The 17,255-nt window shown below is 40.3% G+C and overlaps 1 protein-coding gene across 5 annotated transcripts in view; it reads right to left on the bottom strand.

Annotated features, from left to right (window-relative positions):
• LOC126062124 (leucine-rich repeat-containing protein 37A2-like) overlaps positions 1–17,255 on the bottom strand; it is a 289,138-nt gene that overhangs the window by 12,783 nt on the left and 259,100 nt on the right. For 3 of the 5 annotated variants that reach the window (XM_049859239.1, XM_049859234.1, XM_049859235.1), the window contains 4 exons: positions 17,089–17,169; positions 6,663–6,734; positions 6,020–6,094; positions 2,926–3,044 (listed from right to left, as the gene is read on the bottom strand). The exons of 1 other annotated variant lie outside the window; for it this stretch is intronic. In XM_049859239.1, the coding sequence (XP_049715196.1) occupies positions 2,926–3,044; positions 6,020–6,094; positions 6,663–6,734; positions 17,089–17,169 (347 nt within the window). The remainder of the gene's footprint in view (positions 1–2,925; positions 3,045–6,019; positions 6,095–6,662; positions 6,735–17,088; positions 17,170–17,255) is intronic. One more of the 5 variants, XM_049859238.1, reaches the window with a different exon arrangement.

Here is a 17,255-nt window from a genome sequence, read left to right as displayed (position 1 = left end):
TACGTCAAAACTATTTTTGAGATGGTCTCTAAATTCAGGTGGAATATAATTAAAGTTGTACTTTGGCTATCGTAGACTTGTTTTAACTTTCTTCAGCTTCAGCTTGGACTTGTGTATAAGCAGTTGATGGTCTGTTCCACAGTTGGCCCCTGGCCTTGTACTGTCTGCTGATATTGAGCTTTTCCATGGTCTCTTTCCACAGGTGTAGTTGATTTGATTCCTGTGTATTCCATCTGGCAAGGTCCTCATGTATAGTCACCATTTACATTGTTGAAAAAAGGTATTTCCAATGAATAAGTTGTTGGTCTTGTGAAATTCTACCATGTGATGTCTGCTGTCGTTTCTATCACTAAGGCCATATTTTCCAATTACTGATCCTTCTTCTTTGTTTCCAACTTTCACATTCCAATCACCAGTAATTATCAATGCAACCTGATTTTATGTGTGATCAATTTCAGACTGCAGAAGTTAGGGAAAATCTTCATCTTTGGCATTAGTGCTTGGTGTGCAAATTTGAGTAATAGTTGTATCAACGGGTATTCCTTGTAGGCATATGGATATTATCCTATTACTGACAGTGTTGTATTTCAGGATACATCTTGAAATGTTCTTTTTGACGATGGATGTGACACTGTTCCTCTAAATTTGTCATTCCTGGCATAGTAGACCATATGATTGTCCAATTCAAAATGACCAATACCAGTCCACTTCAGGTTACCAATACCTACGATATCAATCTTTAAGTCTTCCATTTCATTTTTGATGACTTTCAATTTTCTTTGATTCATACTTTGTGCATTCCACATTCAGATTATTAATGGGTGCTTGCAGCTGTTTTTTCTCATTTTGAGTTGTGTCGCATCAGGAAATGAAGGTCCCGAAAGCTTTATCCCCTTCATATGATTAAGGTTGACTCTACTTTAAGGAGGCAGCTCTTCCCCAGTCATATTTTGAATGCCTTCCAACCTGAGGAGCTCATCTTTCAGCACTATAACAAACAATGTTTTGCTGCTCTTCATAAGGTTTTTCACTGGCCAGTTTTTCCAGAAGTAGATCACCAGGTCCTTCTTTCCAGTTTGTCTTGGTCTGGAAGCTCTACTGAAACCTGTCCACAATAGGTGACCCTGTTAGTATTTGAAAGACTGGTGACATGGCTTCCAGCATCACAGCAACACCACAGTATGACCAAGTGACAACACTTAATTACGTTCATGCAGAAACTGTACATAGACCAAGATGCAGTTGTTCGAATAGAACAAAGGGATACTGCATGGTTTAAAATCAGGAAAGGTGTGTGTCAGGGTTATATCCTTTCACCATACTTATTCGATCTCTATGCTGAGCAAATAATCAGAGAAGCTGAACTATATGAAGAAGAACACAGCATCAGGATTCGTGGAAGACATTAACAATCTTCGATGTGGAGATGATACAACTTTGCTTACTAAAGTGAAGAGGATTTGAAGCACTTACTGATGAAGATCAAAGACCACAGCCTTCAGTATGGATTACACCTCAACATAAGAAAACAAAAATTCTCACAACTGGACCAATAAGCAACATCATGATAAATGGAAAAAAGGTTGAAATTTTCAAGGACTTCTTTTTACTTGGATCCACAATCAATGCCCATGGAGGCAGCAGTCAAGAAATCAAATGATGCATTTCACTGGGTAAATCTGCTGCAAAAGACCTCTATGAAGTGTTCAAGAGCGAACTTTCACTTTGAGGACTAAGGTGCACCTGACCGAAGCCACAGTATTTTCAATCAGCTCATATGCATGCAAAAGCTGGACAATGAATAAGGAAGACTGAAGAGGAATCAACACCTTTGAATTATGGTGTCGCTGAAGAATACTGAATATACCATGGACTGCCAGAAGAACCAACAAATCTGTCTTGGAAGAAGTATAGGCAGAATGATCCTTAGAAGGGAGAATTGTGAGACTTCATCTCATATACTTTGGATATGTTACCAGCAGGGACCAGTCTCTGAAGAAAGACATCATACTTGGTAAAGTAGAGGGTCAGGGAAAAAGAGGAAGACCCTCAATGAGATGGACTGACACAATGAATGCAACAAGGGGCTCAGACACTGCAATGATTATGGGGATGGTGTAGGACTGGGCAGTGTTTTGTTCCCTTGTACGTATAGTTGCTATGAGTCAGAACTGACTCAACAGCACCTAACAATAACAGCAAAGTGTTATTGTTTATTATTTGTTCCAGGTCACGGTTAGCGGCCCATATTTGGGCTCTCTCATGTGGAGGTGATCACATTTTGGAACTCATGAAGTTAGTGCCGATAAACTAATATACAGAAAAAAAAAACACTTCAAAGCACCTGCTTTTTTGTCCTGGGAATAGAAAAGCTTGAGATTCAGAGCAAGTTTAGAGTTGGACAGTCTAAGAATGGAAGCGCCCTCTCATCCATTATGAGATCCGGGTAGCAGCTTCTGGTTATAGGACCAGAAACTCTGAGACTTCAAATACAACTTTTATAAAGCATTATTGCTTGTACTCTTTTATGAAATTGCAAACGCAGAAAGAAAACAAACAAAAACGAATCTATACGTGTCCTAAGGCAGGGCGTACTTGAGACATAATCCACATGAAATCAGTTTACAAGCCACAATACGCTACCTGAATAAGTTACCATTTTGGGGTAACGCCCAAGCACAGAGCAGGGTACAGAGCATGCGGCCCACGAAGGTCATTCCCGTCCCCTTTGCTTTCCTTTCTCTTGTTCCTTAATGCATGTGGATCAGTAGCATTATTAACTGACTGACCAAACTGAGAATCTGACTTTCAGCAACGGAATAGTTCTTCCAGCTAGTTACACTGGGACTCTGAATGAATGAAGGAATAAAAATAAAGCATTTACATTGCTAGTCTAAAATTTATCATGAAGCATTTCGGACTCACTGCAACGTGTGCTGTTTATCAGACATCCACTGTCACAATGCAGCTTGACTGTCTTGCAGACAACTTCAATGGTACTTTTAAACTGGCACAGGCAGCATGCCATATGGCTAGGTAAGATCCTGTAAACGGAAATAAGGAGAATTAAACAAATGTTAATGGGATTACTTAAGTAGTAGAAGCAGGCCAAGGCCACAGGGCTGTGTATGAAGTTCGTTTTTTTTTTTTTAATCTTGGTGAAAATCTATATAGCAGAACATATATCCATTCAAATTGTACATGTACAGTTCAATAACATTGGTTACATTCTTCAAGTGCATCACCATTTTCGCTATCTCTACCCATATTGTTTCACCACCATGGACTTAGATTGACCACCCCCTATACTTCTTGTCTATGCTTTATAGTTATTGTTGTCAATTTGATCACATACAGATAATTCTTTAAAAGAGTGCTACACTCATGGTGAACATTCTTTACTGATGTAGCTAAACCGTTGTTTAGTTTAAAGATAACTTCAGGGAATAATTTTGGGTCATGGTTTGAAGATTTTCTGAGAGTGATAGATTCTGGGGTTCTTCCAGTCTCAAGAGGTCTGGTTTGCATTCCATAAGAATTTAAAATTCTGTTCCAAATTTTTTCCCCTTTTGATCATGATTCCCCTACAGATTCCTTGATCAAAATATTCAGTAACGGTAGCCAGCTACCATCCAGTTCTTCTGGCCCCCTGGTAAAGAGAGCAGTAGTACATGGAAGCAGTTAGACCTGCTGTCCAGTTCCATGAAGGAGTTCTTGGGGCATATGGCTTGGCCGCTTGGATGGGGACCAATTGGTCAACTGCTGCTCTTGAATATGGTAAATAAACAGGAGGATAGAGGTGCCCAACAGAAGGGTAAGGACGGCAGTGGGTATGGTATGCCTAGAATAAAGGGGATAGGGATTAGAATTGGTTGACACTGATCTCCAGTTTAATTCAGAAGTATCTCCTCCCAACCTAAACTCCTAAGGCATTTCCGTAATGAACTCAAGGATGGCAGTTGCTCTAATCTCTTCATGGCCTTGGTGGCACATGGCTACAGAGAATGATAGCATTCTCCTCATCTACTTATGGTCATGGAAAGAGAAGACTGAACCCTCCTTCCTAGTATAAACTAAGTGAGAAAGCTGGTTTGCAGATGGGAACTTTGAATATCTGGAGAGGATGGCATCTCGCTGACAAGCGAGGGATCAACTGTGGCAGATGCTGCAGGTGGTTGAGGAAGACGAGGCCAGAGCACTGACCTGTAGGCTCTGATGTGGTAAGAAGAATCAAGGAGGTGACCTGACAAAAGCATCTGGAACAGATGGCTAAATGCAGGGCCTGTTTCCGTACTCATCTCACGGAGTCCCCTCAACTAGCTTTAGCGTAACAGCAGATTTCTATTTAGCCTGTTTTTTTTTTTTTTTTTTTATTGGAGGGGGATGGCACAAATAAGCTTCAGTAAACTGTGTAATCAACTGTTATAGCAGGGCCCTACAAAAACATTTTTTAATGCAACAAATAGTAATACATAAATTCGACCCTTAGCTCATAGCATATATGAAAATTAACTCAAAATGGATCATAGACCTAATTGGAAGAGCTACACAACTATACAACTTCTGGAAAAAAAACACAGGAGAAAATCTTTGTGACTTTGAGTTATACAAACATTTCTTAGATGAGACACAAAAGAAGCACAAGCCATATACAAAAAAAAAAATTGCTAAATTAGACTTCATCAAAATTAAAAACTTCTGCTCTTCAAAAGACACTTTCAAGAGAATGAAAAGGCAGCCACAGGCTGGGAGAAAATATTGACAAAACACACATTTGAGAGAAGGGATATATAATCCAGAAGATATAAAGCACTTTTACAACTGAATAATATAAGAAAAGTATCCAGTACAAAATTCTAACAGATGTGAGCACTTCATTAAAGAAGATACAAATGGCAAATAGGAACATAAACAGACACTCACCATCACTGAGTATTAGAGAAATGCAAATTCAAACCACAGTGAAATACTTTACACAACTACTAGTGTACAGGTATTAATAGACAGTATTGGTATATTTGTACTGAGCTGTCTTTACTTTTTTTTAAATCTTATTTGTAACAACCTTTTTATTTGCAAATGTACAGAAAAGGTGACAACTTTTTCGAAGACCGAAATATACATAAAAACCAAAAACCAAACCCAGTGCCAATGAGTCGATTCCAACTCATAGCGACCCTATAGGACAGAGTAGAACTGCCCCATAGAGTTTCCAAGGAGCGCCTGGCGGATTTGAACTATCGACCCTTTGGCTAGCAGCTGTGGCACTTAACCACTACGCCAACCAGGGTTTCTGAAATATACACATTAGGTAAAATGCAGAGCAATAGCAACTCTCATCCACTGCAGGTGGGAAAGCAAAATGGTCAGCCACTTTGGAAAACAGTTTAGCAGTTTCCTATACAGCTAAATATGCCCTTAGCATGTGATATAGCTATCCCTCTCCTAGGGATTTACCTTGAAGAAATGAAATCCTGTGTTTGCACAAAGACCTGCGAGTGTTTTCAGCAGCTTTATTCACAATAGCCAAAGGTGGAAACAATCGAACTGTCCGTCAACTGATGAATGGATGAACAAACTGTGATACATCCATACTACTGGAATACTACTCAGCAAAACAAAGGAGTGAACTACTGAAAGATGCAACAACACGGACAAATCTCAGAGGGATTACTCTAAGTGAAAGAAGCCAAACATTAAAGGTTCCATACTATATGAACACATTTATAAGATATTTTGCAAAAAGGAAAACAACAGCGATAGAAACGAGATACGTGGTTGCCAGGGGCTGCTGGCGGCAGAAAGTGATTGATGGCAAAGGGCACAGGGGGCATTTTTGGGATGAAAGAAATATTCTAACCTTGATTGTGGTGGTGGTTATGTAAGTGTATTTATTTGTCAAAACTCGAAGTGTACACTTAAAAAGGGTGAATTTGATAACATGTAATTAGACCTCAATAAACGGACTTTAAAATGATAAAATAAACCTGAAAAAAAGTCTAAGAAAAACATGACTTACAGTTTTTCCAACTTGAGTGTCATTATGAGGATGTTCTCAACTGTTGTAAGTGACACTTGTGTTGTTCCCATGTCTCTGAAGGAGAAAGACCAAACGTTCATGATATGAACCCAAAGACAAAAATTCTATACTGCAAAAGATACTGAAGGACAGGTAATTACTTCAATTTTGGCTTCTCTGTAAAACAAGCTAGCTTGAGTTTATTTGCCACAGAAGATAGCTCCAGAAAGCTCTTCAAGTTTATTTGCATCATCAAATGGATCATGTCGGCACAGAACAGTAGAACCTGGAGTCTTTTACCATTATCCCACTTCTCATTCCCCTATTGTATTAAGCTCTCCTGATTCCTTGCTCTTTTTATAATGTACACCCTAACCTCTTTGCTTTTTTGAATAAATGACAGTTCTACATTTATCTGCATATACCATATCCTTATGTGTTCTTCAACATTGCTCTCTTCCCCTGTTGCTGTCTTGCCCAGTATACATCCTTTCTTAATCCTTTTCTTCGCCAATAACTTTTTTCAATAACCAAATGAAAATTATGTCTTTTTAGCCTAAATGCAAAATACTTAATTTTTGATGAAAGTAAAAATGAAGAATCAAAATCATCTCATAACCCATGAGATTGTTGCAATACTTACAAATATTTTAATGCTGGCAATTTAAAAAGATACGAGTCTTCGATGGCTGTCAGAGGATTACGATTGAGAACTCTGGAAAAATGCAATGGAGTTAAAATTATCTGCATTTTCAATGACTTCCATGAAAGTTTATACTCTTTTCTTTTTTTTTTTGTACGGAAATTGCAGGTAAAAAAAACCAAAAATCATTTTCTGCCTTAAGCTATAAATCACCCTTTGAATCCATAAAGCATTCTTCCTTTGGGAATTAGAAGATAAGTGGAGAAAAGAAAGAGAGCGAGTGAGAAAAGAAAGGTGGATAACAAAGAAAAAATACACCAAAGAACTTCAGGAAGAAACCTGTAACCTCATTCGGCCAGAAAAGCCTGGAAGTGACTATGCTGGGAGGAAGCCTTTGCTCCGTAGGAAATACTATTTCCAGTGTCCTCCATAATTCAAGGTGCTTTCATTTCAGTGTTCACAACTTCAAACAATTCCATGGCATAATTCGCCCAATTTTAAAAAAAGGACCAATACTTTGGCCTTGGTACCAAAGGGGAAGAGGGTAAATCTAAGAAGAGGAACTTGGGGAAGCCACAGTTCTATCACACACTCCAGGTGCATTCTTGTATCACAGCCCTTGTTACACTGATGGCATCACCTTTACTTGTCAGTCTCCTGGACTGCCAGCTTCTTGAGGGCAGGGACCACAACCTGCCATTGGTGTCATCCTTGTACCTGGCATAGTGCCTGACATTTACCAGGTGGTTAGTAAATATGTTGAATAAATAAATAACATTTTGCTTACACATCAATAAAATGAATATTCATTTTTACACAAATTTTTATTCCAAAATGTAGAATTGAATTTTTCCTCAATTCTTAAAAAAAAAAATAAGAAAGAAAAGAAACTGCCTTTAGGTTAACTCTATTCAAGAATCATTAGGGTACTTTTGTAGAACATTATGGAATAATAATTATTACATGTATTACCAACTGAACTTGCAGGTATTATGACCAGCATTTCACATTGGAAACTCACAATAACCTTATATGGTCGACATTATCATTACCCCATTTTACAGATGAGGAAACTGAGGTACAGAGAGATTATCTAATTTGTCCTAGGTCACCAAGCTAATAAGAAGCAGATTTAGGATTTGAACTCAGTCCTGTCTGACTCCAAACCCTATGTTTAATCTGTATGAAGAAAATGAGGTTGAAAACAGCAGCTGTTTTTATCCTCAATTTTGAGAGCATTAAACATAGGTATAAATCTTTTCGAATTTCATCTCCTCATCTGGGAGAGCCTCATGAGAACTACACTTTCTCTTCTAATTTCTCTTCCCTAATTGTCTCTCATGACTAAATATTTCGTTCATCTATGTTCATGTATGTCAGGGTAAAACTAGGCTCCAAAGGGTCTTCCATTCCTGATTTTTCAGACAGAGATCATCAGGCCTTTCTTCCCAAGTGCCTCTGGGTGGACTTGAACCTCCAGCCTTTTAGTTTGTAGCCAAGCGCATTAACCATTGGCACCATCCGGGGAATAAGGGTCTAGTATCCACAGTACGGAGCCCTGGTGCCACAATGGTTAGGAGCTCAGCTGCTGACTAAAAGGTCACCAGTTTGAATCCCCGAGCTGCTCCTTGGAAACCCTACAGTTGAAGGCAACTGGTTTGGTGTGTTTGTTTTTATATCCACAATATATAAAGAACTTTTACAACTCTACAATAAAAAGACAAATAACACAGTTGAAATATGGGAAAAGGATTTTAATAGAAATTTCTCCAAAGAGATATATAAATGGCCAATAAGCAGATGAAAAGTTGCTCAATATCATTTACCCATCAAGGAAATGCCAATCAAAACCACAATGAGGTACCATTTCGCATTTCCTAGGATGGCTTTAAAGACAGATAATATCAACAACAACAAAAAATGAAATAAAGTTATTGAAAAAAAAGAAGATAACAAGGATTGGCAAAGATGCTGAGAAAATGGAATCTTCATACATTGGTAGTAAAAATGTAAAAAAGGGCAATCACAGTGGAAAAGTTGGCAGGTCCTCAACATGTAAACACAGAGTCACAGTATGACTCAGCAATTCCACGCCTTGGTATGTGCCCCAGGGAATTGAAAGCTGTAGTTCACACAGAAGCTTATACACAAATGTTCACAGCAGCATTGTTCATAACAGCCCAAACGTGGAAACAATCCAAATGGCTATTAAATGATGAATGGAATAACGAAAGGTGGCATAACCATACAGTAGAACATCATTTGGCCATCAAAAGGAAAGAAGTACTGATACATGGAGCCCTGGTTGCACAGTGGTTAAGAGCTCAGCTGCTAAGCAAACGGTTGGCAGTTTGAATCCACCAGCCACTCTTGGGAAACTCCATAGGGCGGTTCTACTTTGTCCTATTATACTGAGAGAAGCTGGACATAAAATGCCATATATTTTATGATTCCATTTATACAAAATGTCCACAACAGGCAAATCTATGGAGACAGAAAAGAAAGTAGAACAGTGGTTGCCAGAGGTTGGAGGGAGGGTATGGGATTTCTTATTGGGGTGATGAAGTATTCCAGAATTAGGTAGTAGTGATGGTTACACAATTTTGTCAACATACCCCTCAACTGCACACTTTAAAATGGTGAATTTTGTGGTAGGCAAATTATATCTGCTTGAAAAAAAGAACCATCTTGCAGTACACAGAGTGCCAGTGTCCAGAGATCAGGTGTGTTGGTAGATGGAGAAAAGGGGGACGAAGACTCTTCCTCACCCAAAGTCAGAGTTAGTAAGTGGTGTGTCTGGGAGCCACTTAGCTTGTTCTTGCCTTGTGATCTCCCCTAGTCTTTCTAGTCTAGTGCATTCTTCCAGATTTATTTTAGTAGTATTAATGAGTTTGATTTAAAACAGTAGTTAATATTCAGGAAGATGTTATAAAGGGAAAGAATGTGTCACATGTCTGGTTGAGCATGGTTCCCCAAACAAGGGCTCCTTTTCCTTGTCTTTTTAAAATCTTTAAGTTCACTGATGGGCACTGTGGAAGTGAGCCCACCCAGCTTTGGATCTCTCCCTGCCTACTTTTCCCCCAGCCATTAAGAATGACAATTAGAGAATATATATTAAAAAACCATTGTCCTGGAGGAGATTCTGACTCATAGCAACCCTACAGAACACAGTAGAAATGCCCAATAGGGTTTCCAAGGCTGTATTTGATCTTCTGCTTCTTTACAGAAGCAGACTATCACTTCTTTCTCCCGAGGAGCAGCTGGTGGGTTTGAACCGCCGACCTTTCAGGTAGCAGCTGACGTCTCAACCGCTGTATCACCAGGGTTCCCAAAGCAATATACAGCCAACACAGTGTACCAAAGTTTTGTATTCTTCCTCCCAGATTACCTCAGTTCTCCAAACCTCTGCTCTTTCCTTCCTTTTTTTTTGAACACATTGTTTTCGTTTAGGTGAGAGTTTACAGAGCGAATTAGTTTCTCATTCAACAGTTTCTACACAGCTTGTTTCATGACATTGGTTGCAAACCCCTGAATGTGTCAGCACTCTCTCCCTTCTTCCTGGGTTCCCCATGTCCATTCGCCCAGCTTTCCTGCCCCTACCATCCTTCTGAACTTTGCTTTTGGGCAAATGCTGCCCTTTAGGTCTCATGTGGCTGATTGTTCTGAGGTGTACATTCCTCGCTGGTGTTACTGTTTATTTTACAGGCCTGTCTACTGTTTGGCTGTAATGTGATCTCCGGGAGTGATTTCAGTTCCAAGTTTGAAGGGTGTCTAAGGGCCAAATTCTCAGGGGATCCACCGGTCTCTATCAGACCAGTAAGTCTGGTTTATTTATGAGTCTGAATTTTGTTCTACTTTTCCCTCCCACTCTGTCCATAACCTACTACTGTGGTCCCGCTCAGCCTCTGATCTTTCCTAACAGATCATCCATGACCTCACAGCCATCAGCTTAGTGTTTCCTCTTAATTAAACAGCCCTTCTGCAACTGGCATTAGGATGCTCAAATTTGCCCCTAATGAAATCAAAATATGGGGACACTCTCTATTATCCTCTTTCCTCCTCCTGCCTTTACAGCATTCTTCCCTTCACCAAGCTTGTGCTTGGTTGAGAGAAATGACTTAACAGCTCACGTTTGGGGGACTCTGCAAGTCTTTTGGACAAACTAAATGAGGCTAATGGTTTTACAGAATTACAGTGGACGATGCACTAGAGATCATTTCCATTTCTGGTTCAGTCCCTTCATTTTAGAGATGAACTAAGGTGCAGTGGGGTTGCAGAATAGGTTTAGGGTCCCACAGCTAGCTAGTTAAAGAGTTCAGAGACGAGAACTCCTGACTCCTAGCCTATTGCCTATTTGATATTCATGGGCTTATCTTTATCGGAGAAAAATGTGGCAATACTTTTTATTAGCTCAGAGCCTGTCCCAAAGTCAAAGTTCAAGAAATATTTTTCTAAATTATTTTTTAAAGTGTATCTTATTAGAAGAATAAAATACAAATATATTTTTTAGGAGATACATTTCCAATAAAGTTTACTGTTGATATTTAATAATTATGTATGAAAGATTATATATATATATGTATATATATACATAAATTCCAAAGGATTTTTTCTTTTAAATTTTTTAAAATCTATTTTCATTGTACTTTAGATGAAGGGTTACAGACAAACTAGCTTTTCATTAAACAATTAATACACATATTGCTTTGTGACATTGGTTATCAACCCCATGACATACTAACCCTCTCTCCTTCTCAACCCTGGATTCCCTATTACCAGCTTTCCTTTCCCCTCCTGCCTTCTTTTCCTTGCCCCTGGGCTGGTGTGCCCATTTAATCTCATTTTGCTTTATGGGCCTGTCTAATCTTTGGCTGAAGGGTGAACCTCAGGACTGACTTTGTTACTGAGCTAAAAGGGTATCCAGGAGCCATACTCTTGGAATTTCTTCAGTCTCTATCAGATCAGTAAGTCTGTTTTTTGTGTGTGTGTGTGAGTTAGAATTTTGCTCCACATTTTTCTCCAGCCCTGTCTGGAACGCTCTATCATTATCCCTGTCAGAGCAGTTGATGGTGGTAGCCAGGCAACATATAGTTGTGCCGGACTCTGTCTGGTGGAGGCTGTAGTACTCATGGTCCATTAGTCATTTGGTCTAATTGTTCCCTTGTGTCTTTGGTAGAAAATACAAATATTTTGCATAGGCCTTTTGCTATAGAACAAAGGTACAGATGAAAGGGGGCTCACAACATAAGGGAACATTTCTTACCTCTTATATTTTTTTCTCCCAATTCTTCTACACAGGTCCAGACAGATGGGTTATGTGTCCTTTCTATTAACTGAATACACAGAGAAGAATTGAGGACCGAAGCCTGTCATCACTGTCCTGAGTGTCCTGAAATTCTAACAGCATTAGCTGAAAAAATATCCAAAGCAGGCAGTGAAAATAAATTAAAAATAGGACAAATTCCCAAACTATCTATTCTAGAATTTCAAGACAAGCAGGGGAAAAACGATTCCTTGGAGGAAGGTAATCAAAAAAATAAGCAGAGTGACCTAGACCTTCTTCTGATATGTCTGAAAGTACTTGGGGATGGAGCGACCCCTTTCCTTTACTCATCACATAGATCCATGAGCCATGAGAACATGACTGCCCACATGAAGCTCCTCAATACAAGACCTCTGATGACATCACAGAAACTTTCTCAGGGGCAAAGCCTAAAGAACCTGAAATGGTTAGCCTATCTTTGAGTTGAAGTTAGGAGAACAGCCTGGAAGAAGACTCTCTGACTCGGTGTACAAAGAAGCAGAGAGGAACAGTAGAGGAAGCAAGGGCCCTGGAATCAGGCAGAGCTGGGTTTGAGTTCTGACTCTGCCACCTTCTGGTGAAGTGCCTTGAGTAATTCACTTCTCTGAGCCTTATGTAGCACCATTTCTCACACAAGGTAGTTTGAAGATTAAATGAAAGCACATGTGTAAAGCACCTAGCATGGGCTGGGCACAGAGTAGGTGCTCAGAGGTAACGATGTCATATCTGCACTGGCCAGTGAGCACAAATCCTAGGCCTACCCCGGGATGGCATGGTGAGGGGCTCCATGGGGTTTTCATAGGAAAATGAAGCTCTCTGCTCTAACGGTCCTGTCCAAGTAAGAAAGCAACTTCAAGACACAATGCACAAAAAGTCAAACTGCCCTCATACACTCACATTACAAGGAGTGGAGAGCTGCATAGAGAATTGCTGTGAATCTCCTCAGTGGCTCGGCCCACTTATTAACAGTGTGTACCCAGGCAAGCTACCCAACATCTCTGAGTTTCAATTTCCTCATCTGTAAAATGGGGATAATAATATCTATATCACAAGACTTACTGAGAAAACGAAAATGAGATACATCATGAGCTAACATGCATTGAGCATTTCCTATGTGCCAGGCGTAATGGTAAGACCGTTATGCATGCCATCTTACTTGGTATAATAGGTAAAACTACTTAGTGTAGTGTGTGGAGTATAATAAGAAATACCTAACAAGTATAGGTTTTAAAGAAATATCATGGGGCAGAGGAAGAACTACTAAGCTTCAGAGAGAAAAGAAGATAGCTTGAGTGGGAAGAACAAGATAAAGATGGAAAAAGACAAGTGTAATACTTGCTGGGTGTGACAGTCTAAACACTTTTGAACCATTACAAATTAAACAGCTACCCTAAATTACTCCAAGGAACAGACCCAAGTTGTTTCTTTTCATCTTTAATGTTCATGCCTTTCTAAGAAGAAGCTGCCAGGATTCCAGTGCACACCAAAAAGTGATGACAACATCCCGAAGTGTGTTATCTTTTGTGTGTCTACCTCTATCTAAAGGGAACCGATGCTAGTTGACTGGGGGAGTGGTAGGTAATCTCTGTGATGAAGCTCAACTGGCCTTCAGAGTGTGGCCTCACCTACCTCATTGATATTGTCAGTAGTGGGGCAAATAATTCAACAGGAATTAGGCTTGGATTTTCAACTTATTCTCTCTTGATGTGTCACAGACAAGTCAGCATGTAAACATGCTCTATCTGAATAAGGTATAGCCTCTCTATGTTGTAGAATCTGTCCGTTTTTAAAATCATGGAGCTTGTATGGTTAGAACCAATAAACTTGACTAAAAGAATTTTTTTTTAATTAGCCACCAGTCTGGACCTGTTTAGGTGAATAAAGGAGAAGCACTTTAAAGTCAGAAATAAAAGGCATACTTAACATTTAGGATTATCCACCCCTGCTTGTTTTCCACAATGTATTTCATCCCTGATTTCATCTGAAAGAGATATGATTACTGCTACTATTCAGAGAGCGCTGCTTAACTAATAAGGTCTTGGCACGTCTTTGAGGCGGATTTCAGATTCAGAGAAGACTGACTCTTTACACTTCTAATGTGTTCAGCTGGGGTTTGTAACGACATAGAGGCTTCGCTCAGGAGACCTGCTGCTGCTGCTGTTGCTTCTGCTGCTGTCGAGTTGATTCCAACTCACAGTGACCCTACGCGACACAGCAGAACTGCCCCATAGGGTTTCCAAGGCTGTCATCTTTACAGACGCAGACCGCCACATCTTCCTCCCGCAGAGCGCTGGTGGGTTTGAACTGCGGTCCTTTCCGTTAGCAGCCAAGCGTTTAACCACTGAGGCACCAGGGCTCCTTCTCAGGAGATTTACTGGGTTATAATTAGCTGGAACCTAGGTTTTGTTCAGTCTGAAGCTTATCTAATTTGTAAATTCTCTTTAATAGAAAAGTGCAAAAGTGTAAGTACAAAAACCCCTAGGGCCCGTCCTAGGACCTTGGAAGGTTTCTCTGGAAGTAAGGGACCCTGAGGTTTAAGCTTTGTTCAATTCAAGATAAACCCACCTCCGCTGGGACCTTTTTATGAAAACGTTTTTAATGCAGGAAAAACACTGTTCCAACTTGTAAACGCTCCAGTGCTGTGCCACACAGGTTATAAAATTACTTAGCTTTTCAGAGGTAGCATCTTCTCTTGGCAATTTGCCTTTGGAAACAGTTGCAATAAAGCTTATATTTCACCTGTGGCAAACTACCTATTAGAAAAATTTGATCCAAAACAAAGAAGGAGCCCAGCTTCCAACCCACATTGTGGCAATTGTGCCAATCTTTTCAACATGCCTCTGTATTAGTTTTAGGAGTATACTCGTTGCTGTTGAGTTAATTCCAACTCAAAGGGACCCTATAGGGCAGAGCAGAAATGCCCCGTGGGGTTTCCAAGGCTGTAGTCTTCCTGGAAACAGGCTGCTAAGTCTTTCTTCCTTGGAGCGGCTGGTAGGTTCGAATGGCCGACCTTTTAGTTAGCAGCTGAGCACTTAACCACTGTGCCACCAGGGCTCCTTTTCAGCAGCATACCTCGATTCAAATCACATTTTTATTCATTTATTTCCAATACTAAAAAAAACCAAACACAGTGCCGTTGAGTCCATTCCGACTCATAGCGACCCTAGAGGACAGAGTAGAACTGCCCCATAGAGTTTCGAAGGAGCACCTGGTGGATGTGAACTGCAGACCCTTTGGTTAGCAGCTGTAGCCCTTAACCACGACGCCACCAGGGTTTTCTTTCCAATACTAGCTAGCTCAAATTCTTTCATTACTATTTAGCAAATGCCCTTCTCTGTTTTTTAAGATGAACACAGAAATTTGAGATACGAAAGTTGGTCTCTCCTCTATCCACTTTTTTCTATGAATTTTGTCTAATCTCCTACCCTTCCTCTGGAGCCCTGTGTTGGCACAGTGGTTAAGCACTAACTTACAGATCGGCGGTGGGAGCCCATCAGCCACTCCACTGGAGGAAGATGAGGTGTTCTGCTTCTGTAAAGATTACAGCCTTGGAAACCCTATGGGGCAGTTCTACTCTGTCCTACGTGCTGTGAGTTGGAATCGACTTGACGGCACTGTGTTTGTTTTTTTTTTAGTATTGGAAATAAATGAATAAAAATGTGATTTGAATCGAGGTATGCCGCTAAAAAGGAGCCCTGGTGGCACAGTGGTTAAGTGCTCAGCCCTTTCCCCTCCTTTGTCATCCCCCTACCTTGTTACCCTACGCACGGATCCTAGCATGGCTCTTCTATGTTTTCTCATCAACCTCCACTTCCTTCTTCCATTCTGAAAGTCTCTTGGGGACAAAGTCCTGTCCCATTCCTCTTTGTACACCCAGCACTTAGTACAGTGCCTGACACACAGTGGTCAGTGAACGTTTTTCATTGATCTCATTAATTAAAGTGTGATATCCACTTTTCCCCCTATGTTGCCTACATAATTACAGTGAAAACAATTCTTACCAGGGACATTACGACCTTGTTATTGAAGCTACCAAAGTTTCTTGGTGTGGGAGCTAACCACCCAGCTCTCTGGTCTCTTATCATAGACTCTTCATAAGAGTCTCCGGTGCCAACAAAAGAAAAAGAGACCCTTAAGCTTCCTTTCCCCAAGTTCAGCATCAGCAAATTAACGGTGGGGCAGGTGGCTACAGGTTGGCATCCGCAGGATGTTAATTTGGTTCCAGGCACACCTGACATGAACTGTGTGACATGGATTGCTGAACCATCAGGCAGTCTTTTCCAAAGTCAGGTTTAGAGGACAAGCTCCATCTTTTGTCCAAATTTCCCTTAAGGTCAGTGAACATACCCACTATCATTGGCTGGAATCAAAGAGAAATCACAGAATTTTCAAGCTGAAAGAGAATAAAACCCACACTTCTTGTTTGAAGAGTAGTCAGGAAAGAAGGCATTTGGAATTAGGTTAGAGCAATGTGTTTTCCTTATTAACACTTTTCACACTATCCCTTAACAAACACTGTTTTTCTTCATCCCTCAGAGATTCTCTCTATGCATAGATAATTCGTAACTTTTTGAAAAGGATATATACTGTTTGAAAAATAATGGTGGCTAGGGAGAGAAGCGCACTCTGGCGTGTTTCCAGAATTCTTTTTACTGTACAGTCTAAAAGAAGCTGATGGCTGAAAAAGCACCCCAACCCTTCGCTCTCTGGAGGACTCTGTGCTAAGCCTTGTGCTGTGTGGCTACACATTGCATACATTTGAGCAGGGAGGAACTTTACACGTGAGCTGGAATGAAAGTTAAATTCAAAAGTGGAATTCCTAGGACCATCCACACACCCGAGCAGCAGCACTGGGATCCCCACGACAGGGCTAGTTTGCGTGCTACTTGCTCGGTGAATTTAGTGCCTGCGCCAAAGGTCAGTACTAGGGCAAGCAGAATGTGCCACATATGAGTTAGACAACTCTCTTGGCCTCTTTGTGCCTTAGTTTCCTCATTTGAAAAAATCGATCTTAAGACATACATGTTTCAGAATTTCTGCTTGCTCATACACCCAGCTAACTGATACAGTTTGATGTTTTCACACATAATTTCTTCCCATGTGTCCATCTTCTATCCCACTTACAACGTCTGTAAAAACTGCATTCCATGCCAGGCCTGAAACGTTCCAAAGCCAAGTTCTGTGATTAAATTGCAACCAAGGTTTCTACAAACAGACACAAACAAGAGAAAATAAATAAATAAATAAAGGTATTCTTTCAGAACACCCCTCCTTTGGCAACGATTCTAATT

Source organism: Elephas maximus, chromosome 19, assembly GCF_024166365.1.
Source record: "Elephas maximus indicus isolate mEleMax1 chromosome 19, mEleMax1 primary haplotype, whole genome shotgun sequence".
Classification (NCBI taxonomy): Eukaryota; Metazoa; Chordata; class Mammalia; order Proboscidea; family Elephantidae; genus Elephas; species Elephas maximus.
This window is presented reverse-complemented; position numbering and strand designations above follow the sequence as displayed.